The following is a 20,956-nucleotide window of genomic DNA, read 5'->3' as shown; positions in this document are numbered from 1 at the left end:
GGGTGGGCGCGCGTGGGGGGCGCGCGGCGCGGGCCGGGGGCGGGGACACTGCGGCGGCGGCGGCGCGGACACAGCCGGCCGCCCCCCGTGGCAGGCGCGGCGCGGGGTGAGCGGGCGCGGCGCGTAGCTCGGGCTCATGGTGCGCCCGTGTCCGTCGGTCGGGCCGCGCGGGCGGCTCCGCGCGTGGCCCGGCGCTCGCGAGCTCGCCCCCTCGCTGCGGGCCCGGCCCGCCCGCTGCCGCCGCCTCCTCCCCCGGGGCGGCGCGGCGCCGGCGGGCGGTGGCGCGGAGGCCGGACCGGGCGGCGGCCCAGGCGGCGCGGGGGGCACGGCGGCCAAGGCGGGCGGCGCGGGCGACATGACGGACAACATCCCACTGCAGCCGGTGCGCCAGAAGAAGCGGATGGACAGCAGGCCCCGCGGCGGGTGAGCGGGACCCGGGGCTGGCCGCCCTCCTTTGTCCGCGCGCGGCCGGAGCCTGGCGCTCGGGCAGGGCGGGCCGGGCCTGACAGGTTGGCCGGCGCCATGAGCCGGTGGCCGGGCCTGGGAGGCCGGCGGGCGGGCGGGCGGGCGGGCGGGCTGGGAGGGAATTCGGCTCAGCTCCAGTTCCCGCCCGGGCCCCCGGCGCGATCGCGTCCCTTTTGGGCCCAAGCGCCCGGCTGCCTCTCACCGATGCCCACCTTCCTTTCGAAACCCCGAGAAGCCGGGCCTGCCCAGCGCTGTTTACACGCGCGTGGAATTGGGATCAGCCTTGCCTCTTAACCGTTTTGTTTCCTGATTACTCCTTGTCGTTGTAATTACGATTCGGTCAGTATCAAACCTTGCTCTGCGCGTGGAGTCCTCGGAAGCCCGGATATGCTCAGTTTATTTGTCGGGGGAGGCATGGCTTCCTCCGCAGACCCGCCGGGGGGGGTCCCCATCAGTGCCTCCGGGTCTCAGCCCCCAGATGGCCGCCTTCCCCTCCCGGCCCCGGCTGGACCCGAACTAGTAGCCGCAGGAGGGCGAGAAGGGTTCCTACTGGTCAACAGGAGACCCCCCCCCCCCACGGTTCCCCAGTTTGAGAGAAGGAGCCCGCTGGCAGGCGTAGGGGTTGCCACCTGCTGTGGCTTCCCGCATTGGCAGGCCCCTGGGCAGCCTGGTGAGGGTTTCCCTCACTTGGAGAGAGAGGACGGGAGGATGTTTTGCGCCCTGCCGTCTTCTTATTCGGAGGATGGCAATGACCTGTTGAGGTGTTAAGGGTCTGTAGCATCGCCTGCGACAGAGTTAGCTGGGGGGAAGGTTGAGGGGAGCTGGTTAAAATGCAGATTCCCCGGCCCCGCCCAGACCCGCCGATCAGTTCTTGGGGGTGGGACCTGGAAATGTGCATTTTCCGAGGCCGCCCAGGTGAGGCTGTTGTCGGGTGAAGGCTGAGAACCGCAGCTGGGCGGGGCCGGGCCTCGGACCCACCCTTCCCTTTGGCGTCCTGTTCTCTCTGGGCCTTTTCCCTGTGGCGGCCGCTCTTTGCGGCGTCAGTTACTTGATGGAGGGGGTGAGGAGGGTGAACAAGTAGGCTGGCTTCACCAGGTGTCCGTCGAATTAAGAAAAATGAAGAATGCTGCCAGCTGCCATTTTGTGAGGTCTTTGTCCCTGTCTTCTTAAAGTCTTCCTTAAATCTCCCGGTGAGGAGTCCCCTTTGACAGAATACAGAGGAGGAAGCGAGCCCAGCGAGGTCGAGGACTGCTGGGAAGATGCTGCAAAATGCAGGTTGCGCTCGGGCTCTCTGACCCCAGAGACCGACAGCCCTCCACCCTTTCCTTCACTGTTCGCGCGCGTTGTAATCCTGACTGCTCAAGGCTAAAGAACGATAACAATTAACTTGAGCCGTGTGCCTGGCATAGTGCCTGATGTAATATACACCCTCAGTAAATGTTTTTTTTCTCAGTGTTTTAATGAATTAATATGATCAGTGGACTCGAAGATCCTCTAGTTATTAATTTGTGCCAAAAACAATTATAAAATGCCGTGTGTGTGTGTGTGTGCGTGCGTGCGTGCGTGTGTGTGTGTCTGTCTGTCTGTCTGGGGTGCATATACGAATTAAACAAGCCCTGACCACAGGTGCATGCCTCCTGACCCTGCATTGGAATCACCTGGGCAGCTTAAACAATTACCATCCCTGCCCCATTTTAGACCTTTGAAATAAGAGTCTGGGGTGGGACCTGGCTATAAGCTGCCCTGATGATTTTAATGCGCTGGCATAGTTGAGAACCTCTGATTCAGTGCATGAGAGAAAAATGCAAATAATTATTTAAAAGTGATGATTACCATGATAGAAATATGCACCGTTGATACAGGGGCCCAGAGGGAGTGGTGCCGACAGTTGGGGAAAAAAAAAAGATTTCTGTTTGTTATTGGCATGGAAGATCACTCCTTCTTTAGAATTTGCCACTTTGGAACTAATTGATTTCCTAAACAGTGACATGGATTCAAATTCAACTCAGGTATCTGGAATTCCAGGTATTTGCGTATATGTTCTAGTATTTAACCTGCATTTTTAGGAGTAGCCTTGTCAAGTTGCGGATCTTGGCGTTGGGAAGCACTTTTGGAAGCACGGAGAGGTGGAAAGGCTTCCTGTAGTTTAAGGTGGGGGGCAGGGGGGAGGTGAAGGAATAAGAAATATATTTGTGATGGGTCAGACTCTTTGCTGGGCACTTGAGATAAATGGCTGTGTTTACATCCTCATAACAACTGTGTGAATTTTTGGAGTTAGTTTCTTCATTTTATAGACAGGGAAACAGATTCAGTGATGCTAAATAATTTGTTGGAGCTCATAGGGATACTCAGTGTGAGGAGGTGGATCAACTCCTTTTACCTAATGGCTCAAAGCTGTAGGATGGTTGGGGGATTTTGTGGTTAAAAAACCAAAAACATAGGTGCCACAGGTCCCAGGAGACAGAGTATAATTAATGCTGGGGTCACTCAGCATATGTCACCAAGACATGCAGTTTATTTGCTGGAGGAATCCCGTAGCCCAGAGCTCTTTTCTCTCTTGAGAAAGTTACCACATCCTGATGTTGAGAAAACTATTACAGTGGTTTTGTTTGGACACAAGGCATTTGCCTCACATTGCTGGAAACCATTTTTCTGACATCATGTGCTTTCCTTCTGGCTAAATGAAGTTCTCCTCTTGGTGAAACACAAGAGATTTTGTTAAGAGCGTGGGCGTAGGATTGGAGAGCTGGGTGCAAGCCTGGGTTTTTTTTGCCACTCACTACGTGTGTGACTTGGGGAAATTACTTTACCTTTCTGGGTCTCATTTTTTCATCTGTAAAGTGGGAGTAACAGTAATTATGTATACCTCCTAGGATTGTTTTGAGACTTAATCCGTGGTAAGTTTGGAACACTAAGTGCTTAGTACCTCCTGGGTCTTTACTAGGACAGATAGTGATAATTAGGTCTTTGTGTAAGGTTTGCTTTGGGGGATCTCCAGAACGCTCCTTTGAGAGGAAGGACCTTTGATGGTAGGAAGTAAAGAAATATTACTGACTTCATTGCTCCTTCCTGATCAAATCCAGGAAATGATTAACTACATAAACTATTCCATCCAGGTATGTAGACGCCCTGGTGTGATAGATATTGTCGAAAGCAGCTCTGGCAGAACTGAGACTTTGCCTTCTCTTAGTGATAATTTGGGGTTTTGTGGCCAAATTGGACAAGGATGCTTTGATTTTTGATGTATTTGGACTTGGGGCATTAGGAAGTTTTGGATGAACTGGGTTAAGAAAGAGCTGACTATTTAGGTACAGAGTCTATTTCAGCCTTTTTTTTTAATAAATAACTTTATTCAAGTATAATTTACATCACATAAAATACATCCACTGTTAATGTACAGCTCACTGAGTTTTTTACAGTAGATTTATAGAGTTTGTGCAGCCATCCCCACGATCCAGTTTTTGAACATTTCCATCAGTCGCAAAAGTTCCCTCGTGCCTGTTCGCAGTTCATCCCAGGCTGTCACTGGTCTGCTTTCTGTTTTCATAGGTTTGCCCTTTCTGGAAATTTCGTATAAATGGAATCATAAAATATGTTGTCTTTGTATCTGCCTTTTTTCACAGCATTTTTTTTAATTTAAAATTTTTTAATACAATTTTTAAAGGTTACTTTCCATTTACAGTTATTACAAAATATTGGTTATATTCCCTGTGTTGTACGGTACATCCTTGAGCTCATCTCACACCCAGTAGTTTGTACCTTTTGCTCCCCAGCCCCTATTTAGCACCGCCCACCCCCCACTGGTAACAACTAGTTTTGTTCTCCATGTCTGTGAGTCTGCTTCTTTTTTGTTAGCACAATGGCTTTAAAGTTCCTTTTTATTGCTTAATAGAATTCCATTGTGTAGATATACCATATTTTGTTTATCTGTTCACCAAGATGGACATTTGGATTATTTCCAGTATTTGACTATTGTAAATAACACTGCTAAGAACATTCAAGTCTTTGTATAGACATATGCTTTTATTTCTCTTGTCTACTGTGAGGTTTTTTTTTGGCTGCGTTGGGTCTCTGTTGCTGAGCACGGGCCTTCTCTAGTTGCGATGAGCGGGGGCTACTCTTCGTTGTGGTGCGCGGGCTTCTCATTGCCGTGGCTTCTCTTGTCGTGGAGCACAGGCTCTAGAGCACAGGCTTCAGTAGTTGTGGCACATGGATTTAGTAGTTGTGGCTCGCGGGCTCTAGAGCGCAGGCTCAGTAGTTGTGGCGCACGGGCTTAGTTGCTCCGCGGCATGTGGGATCTTCCCGGACCGGAGCACAAACCCGTATCCCCTGCATCGGCAGGCGGACTCTCAACCACTGCGCCACCAGGGAGGTCCGGCAGGTGGATTCTTAACTACCGTGCCACCGGGGAAGTCCCAGACCACTGTCTTTTCCCTCCTGTGCCTCAGTTTCCTCTTCCGTAAAGTGGCGACATAGTAAGAGCCCATGTGGTCGGGCATCATGTATGCAGAGGAGATATGAGCCCTCAGAGAACGCCAGAAATTGTTCTTTGCACAGCCTGGAAGAGGGACCAAGCCTCATGCGGACTCTTGCACTGGGTAACACGATCTCCTCGTCTTTCTAGAACTTTGTAGAGAGTCTGGTTGAGTAAGAACTCTGGCCAGAAAATGGCCACAGAGGACTCGACTCTGCCAGAAGCTCTCTCAGACCTCAAATGGCTAAATCTGTAGTGGCAGGGCTGCTGCAGGCCACGTGCTCCTTTGCAGAGGTGCTCACGCCACGCCAGGACGAGGGTGCAGCAGTGATGTGAATTCACTGTTGATGTGGACGAACAGTGCCCGCGTAGGGAGTTCTTTATACAGATGTGTTTATTCAATGGGAAGTTCTGAACTTCTGATTGAAGCTGTCACTTCTGATTTGTGATGTTAAAATGCCTGTCTCTGTTGACATCATGGAGGGTAGTATTAGGTATACAGTACAGTTGATTCTCATTACTTGCAGTAGTTTTGTTCTGTGAAGTCCCTGCCAGCACTGAATTAGCGAACAGTGAACCACAGCTCCTAGGGGGAAATACAGGGCTAGGTTCCTGCGAGCCTCGGGTTACAGCGTCTCAGTCGCCGATCAGTAGAGAACCCTGTGTTCGGTATATTTCTGTTGAAAGACGTGGTATTTAAATATATTGTTGATTCATTAACACTGAGCTCGTGACCAACAGCACTGCAGCTCATGCCTTGAAGGAAGCTTATATGTAACACATGTGTTTTTCTCCATGAGGCACATCACAGGCTTCTTGCTCTTAGGAATGCTGACAGTGCTGGGACCATTTTAAACAGTGATAATAGACAACAAAAAGCACAGAAATGCAGGACACATGGCACTAAACAGGCCATGAAGAGGGCACTTTTGTACAGTATGAGAGCGGAGACGAGAAGGCAGATCCTCGCCCCGTTCAGCCTCAGCTGGGAATGTGTGTGGGTGACTCGGATGGTTTTTTCCGCTCTGAGCATGTCTGTGAATGACCATGAGAGTGCTGTGAGCATGGATTTTTGAGGTTACGAATTTTAGGCAGTAGGTGAATTGGCAAAAACAAATATCACAAATCAGAAGGATGGGCTGTATGTAGGGGTGCGTGTGTTTTCAGTGTCTTTCTGTTGGCACAGTGGACGTGGTATTAGGTATGCAGTCCTAATACCTAATATTAGGTATTAATATTGGGGGGTGGGGTGTGTTGGGGGGAGCATGTATGGGGATTGTGCTGGTGAATGAAATGCATAGACCCCAGCCCTTCCCCTCTCTGTGATGCAGTGGAGAGTTGCATTAACAGCTCTCTGCTCCCTTGGATGAGAACAGAGCAGGCGTTGGTAGCGGCCCATCAGGAAGTGCTCTGTGCGTCCTCTGCCAGCCCAGCTGCACTTGTGCCATCCACTTCCTGTTACAGAATCCCTGCCGTGGGCCCTCCCCTGTACTGACCAAACCCGGACCAGGTGCTCCCTGCCCATGCCAGGCACAGGCAGTGACACCAGATGTGAAATTACAAACCCAGGTGGAGATACTGAAGGGTAGAGTGTGGATACAGGCGCCACTCTTGCCGGGGCTTCCCTGAGGAAGGCCAGTGAGCCACCTGGGTGCCAGTCCCTAAGGAAGCAGGGTGGCCATTTGACCTTGACCTCGGCCACCCATGCAACAAGTAGAAAGTAGGAGGCGGGGTGTCGAATGATCCGTCTTTGGACTTTCGGCTGTCACTTCTCAAAACAGAAGTTTCTTCTAATATCTCTACCCAGATGCACGTGATGAAAATCATTAACTAGGGCTGGCCAGACTTGATGGCCACCTTTGGGAATGGACATGAAGTGCCTGGAGCTTCCCTCCTAAAAGTGAGTGGACTTTGGTTTAATTTAGAAAGAAAAAGACTCATTGTAACATATTTTTTGATGACTTTTACCTAAAGAGATAGAATGGTGCTGATTGTTTTTAAAGCTAGCATCTTTTATTTATGTGACTTTGAAAGATTGATTGAGGTATTCAGAGCTTGGCCTGTGGGAAGCTTCGCCAGAGATCACTAGGTGGCTCGTGGCCAAACATTGAAAGGTTAGCAAATATGTTTATAGTTCCTTCTGTTTGTGCCAAGTGATACTTGTTTCCTCTTTGTAGTAGTGACAGGAAGATTTCTTTTAGAATACATTTCAGTAAAAAACACAGAGTTGATTTAAAAGTATGAAGTCAGTAATAGCTCGGTAGGTTTGTAGACGTGCCCACGTCATGCCTGACATTTAGGAAGTGGTGGCCTGTGCTAATAACATGGTGCTGTTGGTCTAAAAATATAATGTTATTGTTACAAAGGGGAAAGAAAAGGGATAAGCTGGTTGTGCTAATAGATTAAAAATTCTTTTTTTAAAAAATTATTTTATTGAAGTATAGTTGATTTGCAATGTTGTGTTAGTTTCTGCTGTATAGCAAAGTGAGTCAGTTATGCATATATATATTCTTTTCCATTATGATTTATTACAGAATATCGAATATAGTTCCCTGTGCTCTACAGTAGGACCTTGTTGTTTATCCATTCTGTATATAATAGTTTGCAGCTGCTAATCCCAAACTCCCACTCCATCCCTTGCCCATCCCACCAACCCCTGAGCAACCACAAGTCTGTCTTCTGTGTCTGTGAGTCTGTTTCTGTTTCATGGATAAGTTCATTTAGGTCATGTTTTAGATTACACATATAAACAATGTCATATGATATTTGTCTTTCTCTGTCTAAGTTATTCACTTAGTATGATAATCTCTAGGTCCATTCATGTTGCTGCAAATGGCATTATTTCATTCTTTTTTATGGCTGAATAATAACATTGTGTACACATACCACATCTTCTTTATCCACTCATCTGTCGATGGGCACTTAGATTGCTTCCGTGTCTTGACTATTGTAAATAGTGCTGCTATGAACATTGGGGTGCATGCATCTTTTCGAATTATGGTTTTGTCCGGATATATGGCCCGGGAGTGGGATTGCTAGATCATATGGTAGTTCTATTTTTAGTGTTTTGAGGAACCTCCATACTATTTTCCATAGTGGCTGCACCAACTTACATTCCCACCAACAGTGTAGGAGGGTTCCTTTTTCTCCACACCTTCTCAGCATTTGTTATTTGTAGACTTAAAAATTCTTCTTATTTTTCCAAGTTGTCCATGAAAAACATGATTTATTAAAAAATTTTTTTTGCGGTACGCGGGCCCCTCACTGTTGCGGCCTCTCCCATTGCGGAGCACAGGCTCCGGACGCGCAGGCTCAGCGGCCATGGCTCACGGGCCCAGCCACTCCGCGGCATGTGGGATCTTCCCGGACCGGGGCACGAACCCGTGTCCCCTGCATCGGCAGACGGACTCTCAACCACTGCGCCACCAGGGAAGCCCAAAAAACATGGTTTTTAAACGATGGTTAGTTTACCCAGTTCATCTGGGACCTTAACGTTGCTTTAATCATTGTCTAAAGTTTGTGGGAGGTTTGTGGGAGAGGACAGTTGGAAGGGGCCCCATGGAAAAGAAGGCTTCTTGTGTGAATTGGAAAGCTGGGTGGGCTGGAGGCTATTGCCTTCTTCCAGTTAGATCTCTGTGGCATTTGCCCAGTGCCAGGGAAGAGCCTGCTGGCTGCCCTCCCTGAGGAAGAAGACGCCTGTGGAGGGAACGGGGCCTGGTAGGCTCTCCCCCTCTTTGCTGGGCCATCTGCTGTGACACAAGATGAGGTAGGGTTTGGCCAGTTTAGACCTCAGGGATCCTCAACCTCAGCACTATTGATATGTTCGGTTTGACAGTTCTCTGCCTTGGGAGCCTGTCCTGTGCACTGTAGGATGTTGGGCAGCATCGCTGGCCTCTACCCCCTAGATGCCAGTGGCACCCTCCCCCCAGTTGTGACAACCCAAACTGTCTCCAGACATTGCCATGTCCCCCGGGGGGTGGGAGGAGTAGGAGTGGGCAGAATTGCAGCTGTTAGGACCCAATGGATGAGTGGAATGTGTACACTCTATGAAAAGCCATGCCCCTTATTGTCCTTAAGGTGACTCATCCTGTCTTTAAAAAAAAAAAAAGAAAGAATGAAAAAAGAAGAACCTGCTGGGCAAGAGATTCATGTTTGGATTACGTTCTTAACTCTGAGTTCAGCTGCTCATTTAGCAGCTAAGGAAGTCTTGAGCTGTTGGAAGAAAGCATTTGGGAAGTGTCATGGGCTGACGTGTGTCCCTCTCCAAATTTACACGTTGAGGTCTTAACCCAGCACCTTAGCAAGTGACTGTATTTGGAGACAGGGCCTTTAAAGAGATGATTAAATTAAAACGAGGCCATTACGGTGAGCCCTTAACTAATCTGAGTGGTGTTCTAAGAAGAGGAGATTAGGACACGAAGAGAGATACCAGGCATGAGAGGAAAGCCCATGAGGACACAGGGAGAAGGTGGCCGTCTGCAAGCCAAGGGGAGAGGCCTCAGAAGGTAACAAATCTGCTGACACCTTGATCTTGGAGTTTCCAGACTCCCAAGCTATAAGAAGATAAATTTCCAGTGTCTAAGCCCCCCGGCCTGTGATATTTTCTTATGGCAGCCTGAGCAGGCTAATATAGGAAGCATCGTGTGGTTATTTTGGTCGGTGAGGAATCTCTCGGTGTTTTTGGTAAACCTTTATTTTAGACCGATGATGAGTTCTTCAGTGCTTTTCTTTAGACAGTCCGGTCTCAAGAATTCTCCATAAGCAAAGAGTTCTCCATGTTGCAAAGTCATGTCCACTAGAGCTGAATGCCACCCCCCACCCCCCTGCAACCTAAAACACGTGCCACATGCTCTGTAAGGTGGAGGTGCTGTCCCCAGATGTTTCCTTTTGCTTAAAGAGTTTACAGGGGTCACATTTCAGGTTGTGCTTTGGATGGTTGGTTTGTTAGTTCATGTCACTTGGACTGTGCTAGATTAATTTGATGAGAATTATAATAGTTGCTGCCCCCTATCGTGTGCTGATTAGGTGTCCAGTGCTCTTCTAAGAGTTTTACGTGGACCATCCCGTTTCATCCTCCTGACAGCCCTACTTTACAGGTGACAAACTGAAGAACGGTTTTGGTTTAGAATTAAAAGCTCATTTCAGTTTTTTTGAAAGGCTCATTTTAATTTGAATTTCTGCAGCAAATTGTATATCTCAACCTGTCTCTGTGCCCTTTCCTATTTGAGTTTTCTTGTAATGGCCATTTAGAGGAAGTGATTTTTGTTGAGGGAAGAGGAATTGTGGGTTTGTGAGCCTTCAGTGGTTTGGAGGTAAATATGTGTGTACTCCATTGTTCCTGGTAGAAGCAGAGAGCAGAAATGATGTGACAGAGGAAAATTCTGGAAACTTCAAATTATCCCAATCACTGTAAATCCATCAGAAGCATAATATCTGTTTTCAGAGTTAGTTTCCATATTGATCCTTATTTTTTTTAATTCACTCTCTCTGTAGGAGAGACATTCATGCTAATGGCGGGGGTGGGGGAGTGCAGAACATCTATTTCTAAAATGTGTGTACTCACCCTGTAAAAGGAAGTGATTTGAATCTGAATACTTTTTAGCTTTTATACAGTCAGTCCCCATGAAAGTGCAAAGAAAATTTAAAACTGGAGAACCTCCCCCGCCCCCATCCTCTCCCCTCTTTTTTCTGTTCTCCAGATTAAAGGCAGTCAGAGGCTCTCATACAAGGAATGACGCAATTGTGTCCGGGTAAATCGAAGGACTAGGTAGTAAACAGACAACACCACTTGTCCCACCTCGCAGGGTTTTTTTCCCTAAATAAGCTGCTTAAAAAACTATGCATATGTACACATCCATGCGTATATATATACACACACAGAAAAGTGCACAAATCATAAACACACAGCTTGATGAATTTTCATGAAGTGAACACACTCCCGTAACTGGCAGCAGATAAACAGGCTCTGACCTCAGAAGCCTCCTCTTGCCTCCTTCCTCCCCCGCCTTGATCTATATCCTGACTTCTAACAGAGATTGGCTGGGCCTGTTTTTGACCTTTAAGTAAATGCAGTCATGTAGCAGGTACTCACTCATGCCTGTTAATTCTTGCTCCATGTTTGATTCATAAGGGTTGACCGTGTTGCATGTTTATTGTAGTTTGTTCACTCCTGTCCGCCATGTGAAGTCAGAGTATGAATAAGTCATTGATCCTTGAACGATGAGGGGGAGGGGGTTAGGGGTGTCGACCCCCAACCAGTCAAAAATCCAAGTACTGGTACTGCTTGCTGTCTTTGCCTCAAAAACAAAGGAATTGATAAATGACTCACCCGAGAGCAGAAGCTCAAACAGTTTGAATAGAATAAGGACTCAAACGCTAGTTCTTTTGATTTTACATGTTGTGATCTCTAATCAAACACAAACTTTTCCCCAAACTTAGTTAATTTAAAGATGTGTAAAATGAAAATACAGGTGCGTTATTTATCGAGAAAAATCCACATATAAGTAAGTGGACTGGTGCAGTTCAGACCCATGTTGTTCCAGGGCCAGCTGTATTCTGTGACCCCTCTATCCCATCTCTTCCTGATGGCCAAGTGGGACGTTTCCAGCTTGAGGTCTCATGAATGGTGCTGCTGTGGACCTTCCTGAGCTTATCTTGAGGACATGTATTATGTGGCTTTGTTGGGCCCTTGGGGATATTTGTGTTTAGCTTTAGTAGAAATTGATAGTTTTCCAAATTGTACGAATTTGTGCTTCTCCACCCGGGAAAGTGCCAGATGCTCCACATCCTCGTCCACACTTGGTATTTGCCATTTTTCGCTTTAGCCTTCCTCATGGGAGCATAGCAGTATCACAAGAAATGTATTTAAAAAAAATATTTATTTGGGGCTTCCCTGGTAGCGCAGTGGTTGAGAGTCCGCCTGCCGATGCAGGGGACACGGGTTCGTGCCCCGGTCCGGGAAGATCCCACATGTCGCGGAGCGGCTGGGCCCGTGAGCCATGGCCGCTGAGCCTGCGCGTCCGGAGCCTGTGCTCCGCAACGGGAGAGGCCACACAGTGAGAGACCCGCGTACCGCAAAACAACAACAACAACAACAACAAAACAACAACAAAAGTTCTATTTGAGAGAGGCTTCATTTTCTTGCTCTGAAGTCAAGTTTTAGACGTACAGGATAGCCACATCATGGTAACCCTGAACCTAAACGTGGCAAAATGGTCGCATCACAGCAGCCTTGCCTTTCTGACCAAGTACTCTCCTTTTATTTTTACTTTGATTTTACTTTGCCTCATGATAACTTTGTACCATAGCTCACGCTAGCTCAAAGATTGCAGCCTCTGTCCTAACGCAGATCCTCGTTTCTACCTTGGTTCCTCCCAGTATATTCTGCAGCTTGGTCTTCCTTTCCTTTCCTTTTTCTTTTTTTGCATTTCTTAGTTTTGATGTTTTTTGATTGAGGTAACATTGGGTTGTAGCATTATGTAAGTTTCATGTGCACAACATTATATTTCTATTTCTGCATACATTACAACCAAACACCCTCCTCTTGAGTAGTTTTCATCATAAGGGAAACAATAAAAAAGTATAAAATTTACTTTCTTTTAATTGTAAAGTGAGTGCATGTGTATTAAAAATTGGAGAACAGAGAAAACTGATGAATGAGTTACTGGTGTAACTTTCCCTTCAAAGGCAACCACAGTTAACACAAACCTTCTAGCATATGCTGTTTTCTTCCTGTCTTGTTTCCGTGTGTACATTGTTTGATGAATTATAACCATGTAGCACATGTGTTTTTATTTCCTGCTTTTTTTTTTTCATTCAGCATTTTAATGTAAGGCTTTTTTTGTATCATGATGTGCTCTTCAAATGACACTTTAAGTGGCAACATATTATTTCTTTGAGGAGACACCTTTAATTTACATAACCAGGGCCCTGTAGTTCTACAAGTTGATTCTTATTGTCACTTTATAAATATAATGTATTCATTCTGAACGCTGGCCCTGCAAAGCAGAGGCACGCCAAAGACACACAAAGGGAAAGTTGAGGGAGGCCCAGGCCTGGGTTATGGTGATCTCATGTTTGCTCTTTGGCTGGAGATGCTCTCGTTTCAGTCCTCACCGCCTCCCAGCTGCTTCCTGCTGCATCACTGAGATTTCTTGTGTTTCCATTAACTGGGGCTGAGCCTTTGTCAGTCACTAATATCCCCTGAGCAGTACTGGGATGTTTTGTGCCCAGTGATGGAACCAGGGGCCTGGGGGACCAGGGCTTGTTAGAGAACAGCCCCTGTACAGTCAAGCCGGAGACAGCTGCTGTGGCCCTGGAGGTACCTGACCCACTCAGAGCCCTCCCCAGCTCTGGGGCCCCACACGGGACTTTTTTTTTTTTTTGGCTGCATTGGGTCTTCACTGCTGCACGGGGGCTTTCTCTAGTTGCAGCGCTTCATTGTGGTGCACGGGCTTCTCATTGCGGAGCACGGGCTCTAGGCTCGTGGCCTTCAGTAGTTGTGGCTCGCGGGCTCTAGAGCACAGGCTCAGTAGTTGTGGCACACGGGCTTAGTTGCTGCAGGGCGTGTGGGATCTTCCCAGACCAGGGCTCGAACCCCTGTCCCCTGCATCGGCGGGTGGATTCTTACCACTGCGCCACCAGGGAAGCACCCCACACGGGACTTTTAAACACTAGCATTTTATTTTTTCTAGTATAAAAGTAATAATTTCTGTTAAAGAAAACTACTGATTTCTCTTAGAGAAAGGTTAAAGATGCAGTAGCTAGAATTTAAAGCCCAACTTTCTATTAACATTTAGGTATGTTTCCTCCTGATCTATAATTTTATCGGATGGCTATTGGGTGACATTATTTTCGTTGGTTTTTGCTGTTAGAAATTAGAACCTAGTCTACAGAGGCTATCTTTCTTTTTTTTTTAGCCATGCCATGGGCCATGTGGGATCTTAGCTCCCTGACCAGGATGGAACCCGCACCTCCTGCGGTGGAAGTGCAAAGTCTTAACCACTGGACCACCAGGGAAGTCTCTAGAGGCTATCTTGATGCATGAATTTTTGCTACATCTTGGACAATGAATTTCTGGAAGGGCTCTGCCATTTTACACCCCATGAAAGCCAGAATGGCCCTTGTTCCAGGGTCAGGATAATTTTGCCTTTTGCCTAGCGCAAACCCCCGAGATTGGGAAAGTTCAAGAAAAAGAGAGAGAAAGAAATAAAAACACATGCTTTCCTTTCTTTGTCAGCCACAGATCAGGCTTCCTGTTTATTAACGTGTGAGCCAGGTGGAGCTGGAGGGCAGTAGGGGCCTGTGGTCGATGGAGGACAGGCTTGCTCCGTGGTAACGCTAACGCTCTGTGGATGGACTGGGGGAACCGAACACCTCACAGTGGTGTGTGTTTGGTGGCTGTGAGAGATAACGGAGTCTGCAAGCATACAGTAGATGTTTGTTGAACGAATAAAAGGCTTTCTAGATCCAGTTTCTCTTGACAAAGCTGTGTGTAGACAACAGGGCCAAGGGCACGTCTGCTTCCCTGCAGAGGAGGGTGAGGGTTGTAGTGGGGTCGTTGGAGCCCAGGGTCACGTTCCCCTGCAGCAGCAGCATTAGGACAGGTGTGAAGTGCTCCCTGTGAGGGCCCTGCCACGCCTGAGCTGCCCTCGGACCAGCCCCTCAGCCCCTCTACCACCTGTTTCCAGAGGTAAACCCCTCCCAAGCGACAGGTGTTGTAACTTCTGGCGTCTTACAGGCGCCCTTGGAAACATCCCCCGTGGCCTTCCTGGGGGCTCGGTGCCAGAGCCACGCCTGGTGGGGCAGCGCCTTGGCGGGGCTGCAGCCCCGGTCTCCAGGGGAGCGCGGATGGAGCTGAGTCCGGTTAGGAGGCGGGTTCCTGGTGGAGGGCTGGCTCCCCGCCACCTGGCTTGGCTGCCCAGCACCTTGAGGGGCTGAGAGCCTGGATTCAGGCACCGCTGCCTCTGTCCACGTTGGCCTCCTCCTCTCACTGGCTATATGACCTTGGGCGAGAGAGTCCAGCTCTCTGAAAACGGGTGTGATGACAGTGCTGGGGGGGCGGGGTGTGAGGACTGAATGAGCTGATGCATGTCAGGTGCTTAGATCCCAAGCGTGGGGCCCCCGGGAAGTACAGTAGCAGTGATAGCCGTTGTCAAGGATGACAGTGGGGTGGAGGGAGGAGCCATGCGGGCCTGGGCGGTGGCACTGGGGACCCTCCGTGTGTCCTGCTGTGTCTCTGTCATTGGGTTCCTCCCTAGGTGGTCGTCTGAACAATTCAGAGGTGGCTCTTGGAGTCTGCTGTAGTGTGAGGTCTTCAGGCGGCGGTTAAGAGCGATGGCTCTCGGGTCCACCTGCTGGACCCACAGCTGACTCTGCCCCCCACCAGCTGCAGGACTCTCAGTGTGGGAGGGGGGCGATGAGAGCGCCCACGGAATGGGGGTCAGGATCAAGGGAAGTAATTCACGTGGACAGCCGGCACACGCTGAGCGCTTTATAGCTGTTCTCGCTTATTGTCCTGGTATCTGGGGAATTGCCTTCCATGTAATCATTCAGTTCTGTTCAGTTCTCTGGCATTCTGTGGGCTGCTGCTGGGTGCTGCCGCACCAGACCTCTTCTAGAACCCGTGAGCAGATGGCCTAGCGAAAGTGTCCACGTGTGAGCAGGGTCCCTGCACGCTGGGTGCCTGGGGCATGTGAAGGGATCCACGCGGAGCGACCGAGCACCTGCTGTATGCCAGGCCTGGGGTGGGAGGCGAGCAGTATCTGGTCTCTGACCCACAAGCTTGTGGCTGAGATTTAAGGCTGCAGACTGAGAGCTGTGTGCTGTTCGGGCAGCAGTGTGGGGTTTTTGGGTTTTTTTTTGGTTTTGGTTTTAAATTTAAAAAGTTTAATCACAGGGTCACATAGTTCAGTATTGGTTTTTTTCTTATAAATTTATGTGTTTGTTTGTTTTTGCTGCATCGGGTCTTTGTTGCTGCGCGTGGGCTTTCTCTAGTTGTGGCGAACGGGGGCTACTCTTCGTTGCGGTGCATGGGCTTCTCATTGCGGTGGCTTCTCATTGCGGAGCACGGGCTCTAGGCACACGAGCTTCAGCAGTTGTGGCACACAGGCTTGGTTGCTCCGCGGCATGTGGGATCTTCCTGGACTACGGCTCGAACCCGTGTCCCCTGCATTGACAGGCAGATTCTTAACCGCTGTGCCACCAGGGAAGTCCCAGTTCAGTGTTAAAAGGTACAGAAGTGTGTACATTGCACACTTAGTCTCCCTCCCGCCCGCTCCGTTCACCTACCCTGTGCCCCTCTCCAGGCAACCACTCATCAATTTCTTCAGTGTCGTTCTGGAGAAGCTTTAACCATCTACCAAAAAAAAGTACAAGTATCTTATGTCTATCTAGACAAACATGCATGGATGTTTCCCTTTTTTATTCAATTATTAGTACACCTTACACACTACAACCTATTTTTTTCACTTAACAATACACCCTGGGCCTGTTCCATATCAGGACATAAAGAGCTTCTTTATTAAAATTTTTTCTTTAAAGTGGCTTAATTGGATTCCATCGAATAGATGTACTTTAAGCAGTTTACTACAGATGAGGTTTCGGTTATTTCTAGTTTGCTGTTACTAGATGTTATGGTGAATGGTCTTTATACCCATTTTGGAACATATGGAATATCTCGAAGGGGAATGGTTGGGTCAAAATGAATGTCCATTTGTAATTTTGATAGCTGTCGCCAGGCTTCCCTCCCTCAAGGTAACACTGATTTAGGCCCCTCCCAGCAGTGAAGGTGCCTGTTTGGCCATCCTGACCAAGCACAGGTGTTGTTAGGCTCTTTGATCTTCGTCATCGTGCTAAGTAAAAAAATGATCTCTCAGTGTGGTTTTAGTTTTGCTAGTACTTTAAAATTGAATCAGTTGCCAACATTTAAAAACTGAGTGTTTGCATCTCACAATCTTATGTTTTGTCTTTGTCTTGAAGAATTGGATGGTCTACTGTGCTGGGTTTATGTAGAATTGTATCCTGGTAGGATCTGGGGGCAGCTACTTCCTTCCCGTGAGATCTGGTCTCCTCAGTGTGCCCCACCCCACTGGATCCTGTGTTTATTTTTGTTCATTTATTGTTTTCTGTTACTTTCTGGGCTTCTGTAGATTTGAGTTTGCCAGTCCTGGTCTAGAGAGAAACAGGTAAATCTAAGGGAGAACAGAGCTGCTTCGTCTTCTCTTCGGGAATAACAGAGTTGGGTTTTGACGGATAAGTAGAAGTTGGGTGATGGGCTTGCCTGAGCAAGTCTGGTGTGGATGAGTCTTGCACAGGGGTTGGGAGTTGGAGAAAAATGAAACAGCCAGGGAAGAGCTGAAAGTGCAGAGTTCTGGAGCTCACCTGCCTTGGCTGCAATCGGTGGCTTGACTGTGAGGACCTGGGATGAAAAGGTAACAGGGGTGAATTTGAGTTCATAATTATTGAATCGTGGGGTTGGATGCAATGTGAGAGGTGTCATGTGCTCTGAGCAGAAAGAGACCAATAGGGGAAGACTTAAGGCCCGAGAAATAGGGAGAGGCGACAGTTTGCATCATCCGTGACTGCCCCCTACCCCAGAGAACCAGAGTTAACAGTTTGTGTGTGTGTGTGTGTGTGTGTGTATTTGTTTCCTAGTATTTTTTCCCATGCATATATCAGCATATATTATTTTTATTAAAATATAGCACAATAAATTGCTTATCTTTTGCTTGCTTTTTTCCTTCCGTTTTATCGCTTGGATCTTGTCCTGCCAGTGTGTGTGTCTCTACCTTATTCTTTCCAGACTACAGCCCCTTGTACAGGGGTCTTGCCGTAATGGGCATTTGGTCATTTCCAGGGTTTTGCTCTCTGTCTGTATTGCTGCTGCTGGCCTCCTAGTGCATTTCCCGTTGGTCACCAGTACCCATATTTGTGTCCTTCTAGGTAGACTTGCTAGGTCAGAGGATCTGAGCTGTACGGTTGAAGAAGTTGCTGCATCGACTTGGCTTTTTTCATTGGTAAACAGTGGTCCCACCTTATCTGAGCTTTCGCTTTCTATGGTTTCAGTTACCCTTAATGAACCCGAAAATATGAAATGGAAAATTCCAGAAGTAAACAATTCATAAGTTTTACATTGTCCGCTGTTCCGAGTAGCATGATGAAATCTTGTGTCTTCCTTAGTCCTGCCCCGGACATGACTCATCATCCCTCTGTCCCGCATATCCTGCCAGTAGTCACTCAGATGGGTCTCCGTTATCAGATCAGCTGTCTCAGTATCACAGTGCTTGTGTTCAAACAACCCTTATTTTACTTAATAATGGCCCCGAATAGTGATGTTGGCAATTCGGACATGTCAAAGGGAAGCTGTGAAGTGCTTCTTTTAAGTGAAAAGGTGAAAGTTCTCGACTTAAAGGAAAGAAAAGAAGTCGTATGCTGAGGTTGCTAAGATCCACAGTAAGAATGAATCTTCTATCAGTGAAATTATGAAGAGGGAAAAAGAAATTCGTGCTAGTTTTCGTGCACCTCAAACCGCAAAACTTATGGCCACAGTGTGTGATAAGTACTTTAGTTAAGATGAAAAGGGCATTAAATTTGTACATAAGGTATTTTGAGAGAGACCATGTTCACATAACTTTTATTACAGTATATTGTTATAATTGTTATGTTTTATTATTGGTTATTGTTATTAATCTGTTACTGTGCCTAATTCATAAATGAAACTTTATCACAGGTATTTGTGTATAGGAAAAACTCCGTGCTATCCTCAGTTTCACGCATCCCCTGGGGGGGTCTTGGACCGTATCCCCTGTGGATAAGAGGGACAACTATAGTCTTGTTTCTTCTCCAGACAGTAGCATTCCTGTGGCCAGAGATACTTCAGACTTCAGTGAACTACTTCCTTCTTTGCATTCTTTCAGATCCTAGATTTTATATTCTCCCGGTTTAAAAAAAAAAAAAATCTAGCCACTTCCCTGTTTCTAGAACAAAGAGCAAAAGTTTCCCTTCATACCTTCCCTTCCATTCCTTCCAGTCCCCCCCACCTGCCCTCCAGGCATCTGTGCTTAACAGTTTGGGTTACGTCCTTCTAGACCTGCTGTCCAGTGTGGTAGCCACTAGCCGCATGTGGCTGTTTTCATTCATTAAATTAATGAACTAAAATTTAAAATGTATGTTTCCAGCGCTCAACAGCCATGTGTGGCTAATGGCTGGTGTGTTCGATGGTGCAGCTAGAGAACATCTCCCTCTGCACAGAAATGTCGGGGACAGTCCCGCTCTAGAGCAGCATTCTCAGACTTGGGACGGTTGGCATTTGGGGCCAGATAATCCTCTGTGTGGGGCTGTCTTGTCCACTGTAGGCTGTTCAGCAGCATCCTTGGCTTCTACCCACTAGATGCCAGTAGCCCTTCCCTTCCCTGGACCTGCAGTCATGACAGCCAAACATCTCTCTAGACGTTGCCAAGTGTCCCCAGGGGCAAATTCACCCCCTACCCCTATTGAGAGCTACTGCTGCAGACTATTTTCTCTATATTGCTTTTTTAAAAATTGGGGTGTACTTGATGTACACTATGATACCAGTTTCAAGTGTACAACCTAGTGATTCACAACCTTTAAAGGTTGTACTCCATCTGTAGTTATATAATATTGGCTATATTCCCTGTGCGGTACAATAATATATCCTTGTAGCTTACTTATTTTATACATAGTTGGCACCTCTTAATCCCCTTCCCCTGTCTCACCCCTCCTCACTGGCACCCTCCAGTTTGTTCTCTGTATCTGTGAGTTCTCCGTGTTGCTTTTAATTTTCCTTTACATTCTTCCTGGATCTTTCCGGCGTCAACACTGAGACTCTAGCTTCCTGGACTCCGGCTTCAGGGAAGGTGGCTACGTCATGCAGGCAATTCAGTAAATATTTACTGAGTGCCTGCTGAGTGGCACCAGGGCAGAGATGATCATTTCTTTGGACGCTAGCTCCTTGTTGCAGTAGGTGCGTTTTCCAGAAACATTGTTCCCTTGGTGTGTCCCTCGCTAATATTTGCTTTTCCTTGCATTTGGCCAGATTGTGTGAAAACACTGCACATCTGGTTGGCAGGCTATTGGCTATCGAAACCTTTGTTTTAGAGTCAAGTCATAAGGAACTCCACTTTGGTTTCCTTTTGTTTAAATTGTGTAAGCTGGAAGCAGCGTAGACGAGATTATTTCTAGCTTTACATCTTAGCCTAGTTGAATAGCCGCTGCTATTCAGGTGAGAAAATTTTCATGTTTTCTTTTTTCAATCTGGAAAAATAACGTAAGAGAAATAAGATCTACTTTTAATTGAATGCCTGTTATGTGCTAGGCATTGTCTTACACCCTTTATAGATAAAATCCTCAGTCTTCGTAGTAGTTCAGCAAGGCGGGTCTTACTGTCAATTTACAGATAGGGAAAGTGGGGATCACAGAAGATGAATTGTCCAAGGGCTCACAGCTGGTGTGGAACGGGGCTGGGATTTGCGCACAGGCCCATCTGGTTTAAAAGCTGGTGTTTATTCCTCTAGCCCACGTGGTGCTGCTGTTCTGAAACTGAGACTCTTGCTTGTTACTTCTTTTTCAGCCTCTACAATAATTTCTCGCACTCAGGGGTTCTATCTTGTAGCCCATCTCCCCAGCCTGTCTAGAATGTGGGATAGGAGTTAATTTGGGAAAGTGACAGCTCAGTTTGGTGTTGAGAAGCAACAGCAGGGTGACAGCTGCCACCCCACAGCTCCAGGCAGCTCCCCCTCTTGGACCTCCGGGGTGCTGACGTCCACCCCTGGACAGACGGGGTGTGGCGGCGTCGTGGGTATAAATCCAGATGTCGGGGGAGCCTGGCTGCCGCCTCTTCTGCTTTAACTGACCTGGGGGCCGGGGGAGGACTTCGTCACTTGTAAATTTGCCACCAAGCCCAAGGCTTCTACTGCAGGCCAGTAGTTCCCCAGATAGCAGGTGATGGCCCCAGGTGCTACAGTGATCCTGAGTAATTCACGGACAGGAACTAAATCA

The 20,956-nt window shown here is 47.7% G+C and overlaps 1 protein-coding gene across 3 annotated transcripts in view; it reads left to right on the top strand.

Moving 5' to 3' along the window:
* The first annotated feature begins 271 nt into the window (after positions 1-271).
* Positions 272-20,956, top strand: part of ATP9A (ATPase phospholipid transporting 9A (putative)) — a 135,633-nt gene continuing 114,948 nt past the window's right edge. The window contains exon 1 of one of the 3 annotated variants that reach the window (XM_030839108.2): positions 272-423. In XM_030839108.2, coding sequence (XP_030694968.1) covers positions 356-423 — 68 coding nt within the window. In that variant the 5' untranslated portion in view covers positions 272-355. Of the gene's footprint in view, positions 424-676; positions 805-1,505; positions 1,614-20,956 lie in introns of those variants that run through there. The other 2 variants (XM_060285539.2, XM_030839109.3) reach the window with 2 other exon arrangements.

Source organism: Globicephala melas, chromosome 15 (genome assembly GCF_963455315.2).
Source record: "Globicephala melas chromosome 15, mGloMel1.2, whole genome shotgun sequence".
NCBI lineage: Eukaryota > Metazoa > Chordata > Mammalia > Artiodactyla > Delphinidae > Globicephala > Globicephala melas.
Note: the sequence above shows the minus strand (reverse complement) of the source record. Positions and strands in the feature narration are given on the sequence as shown.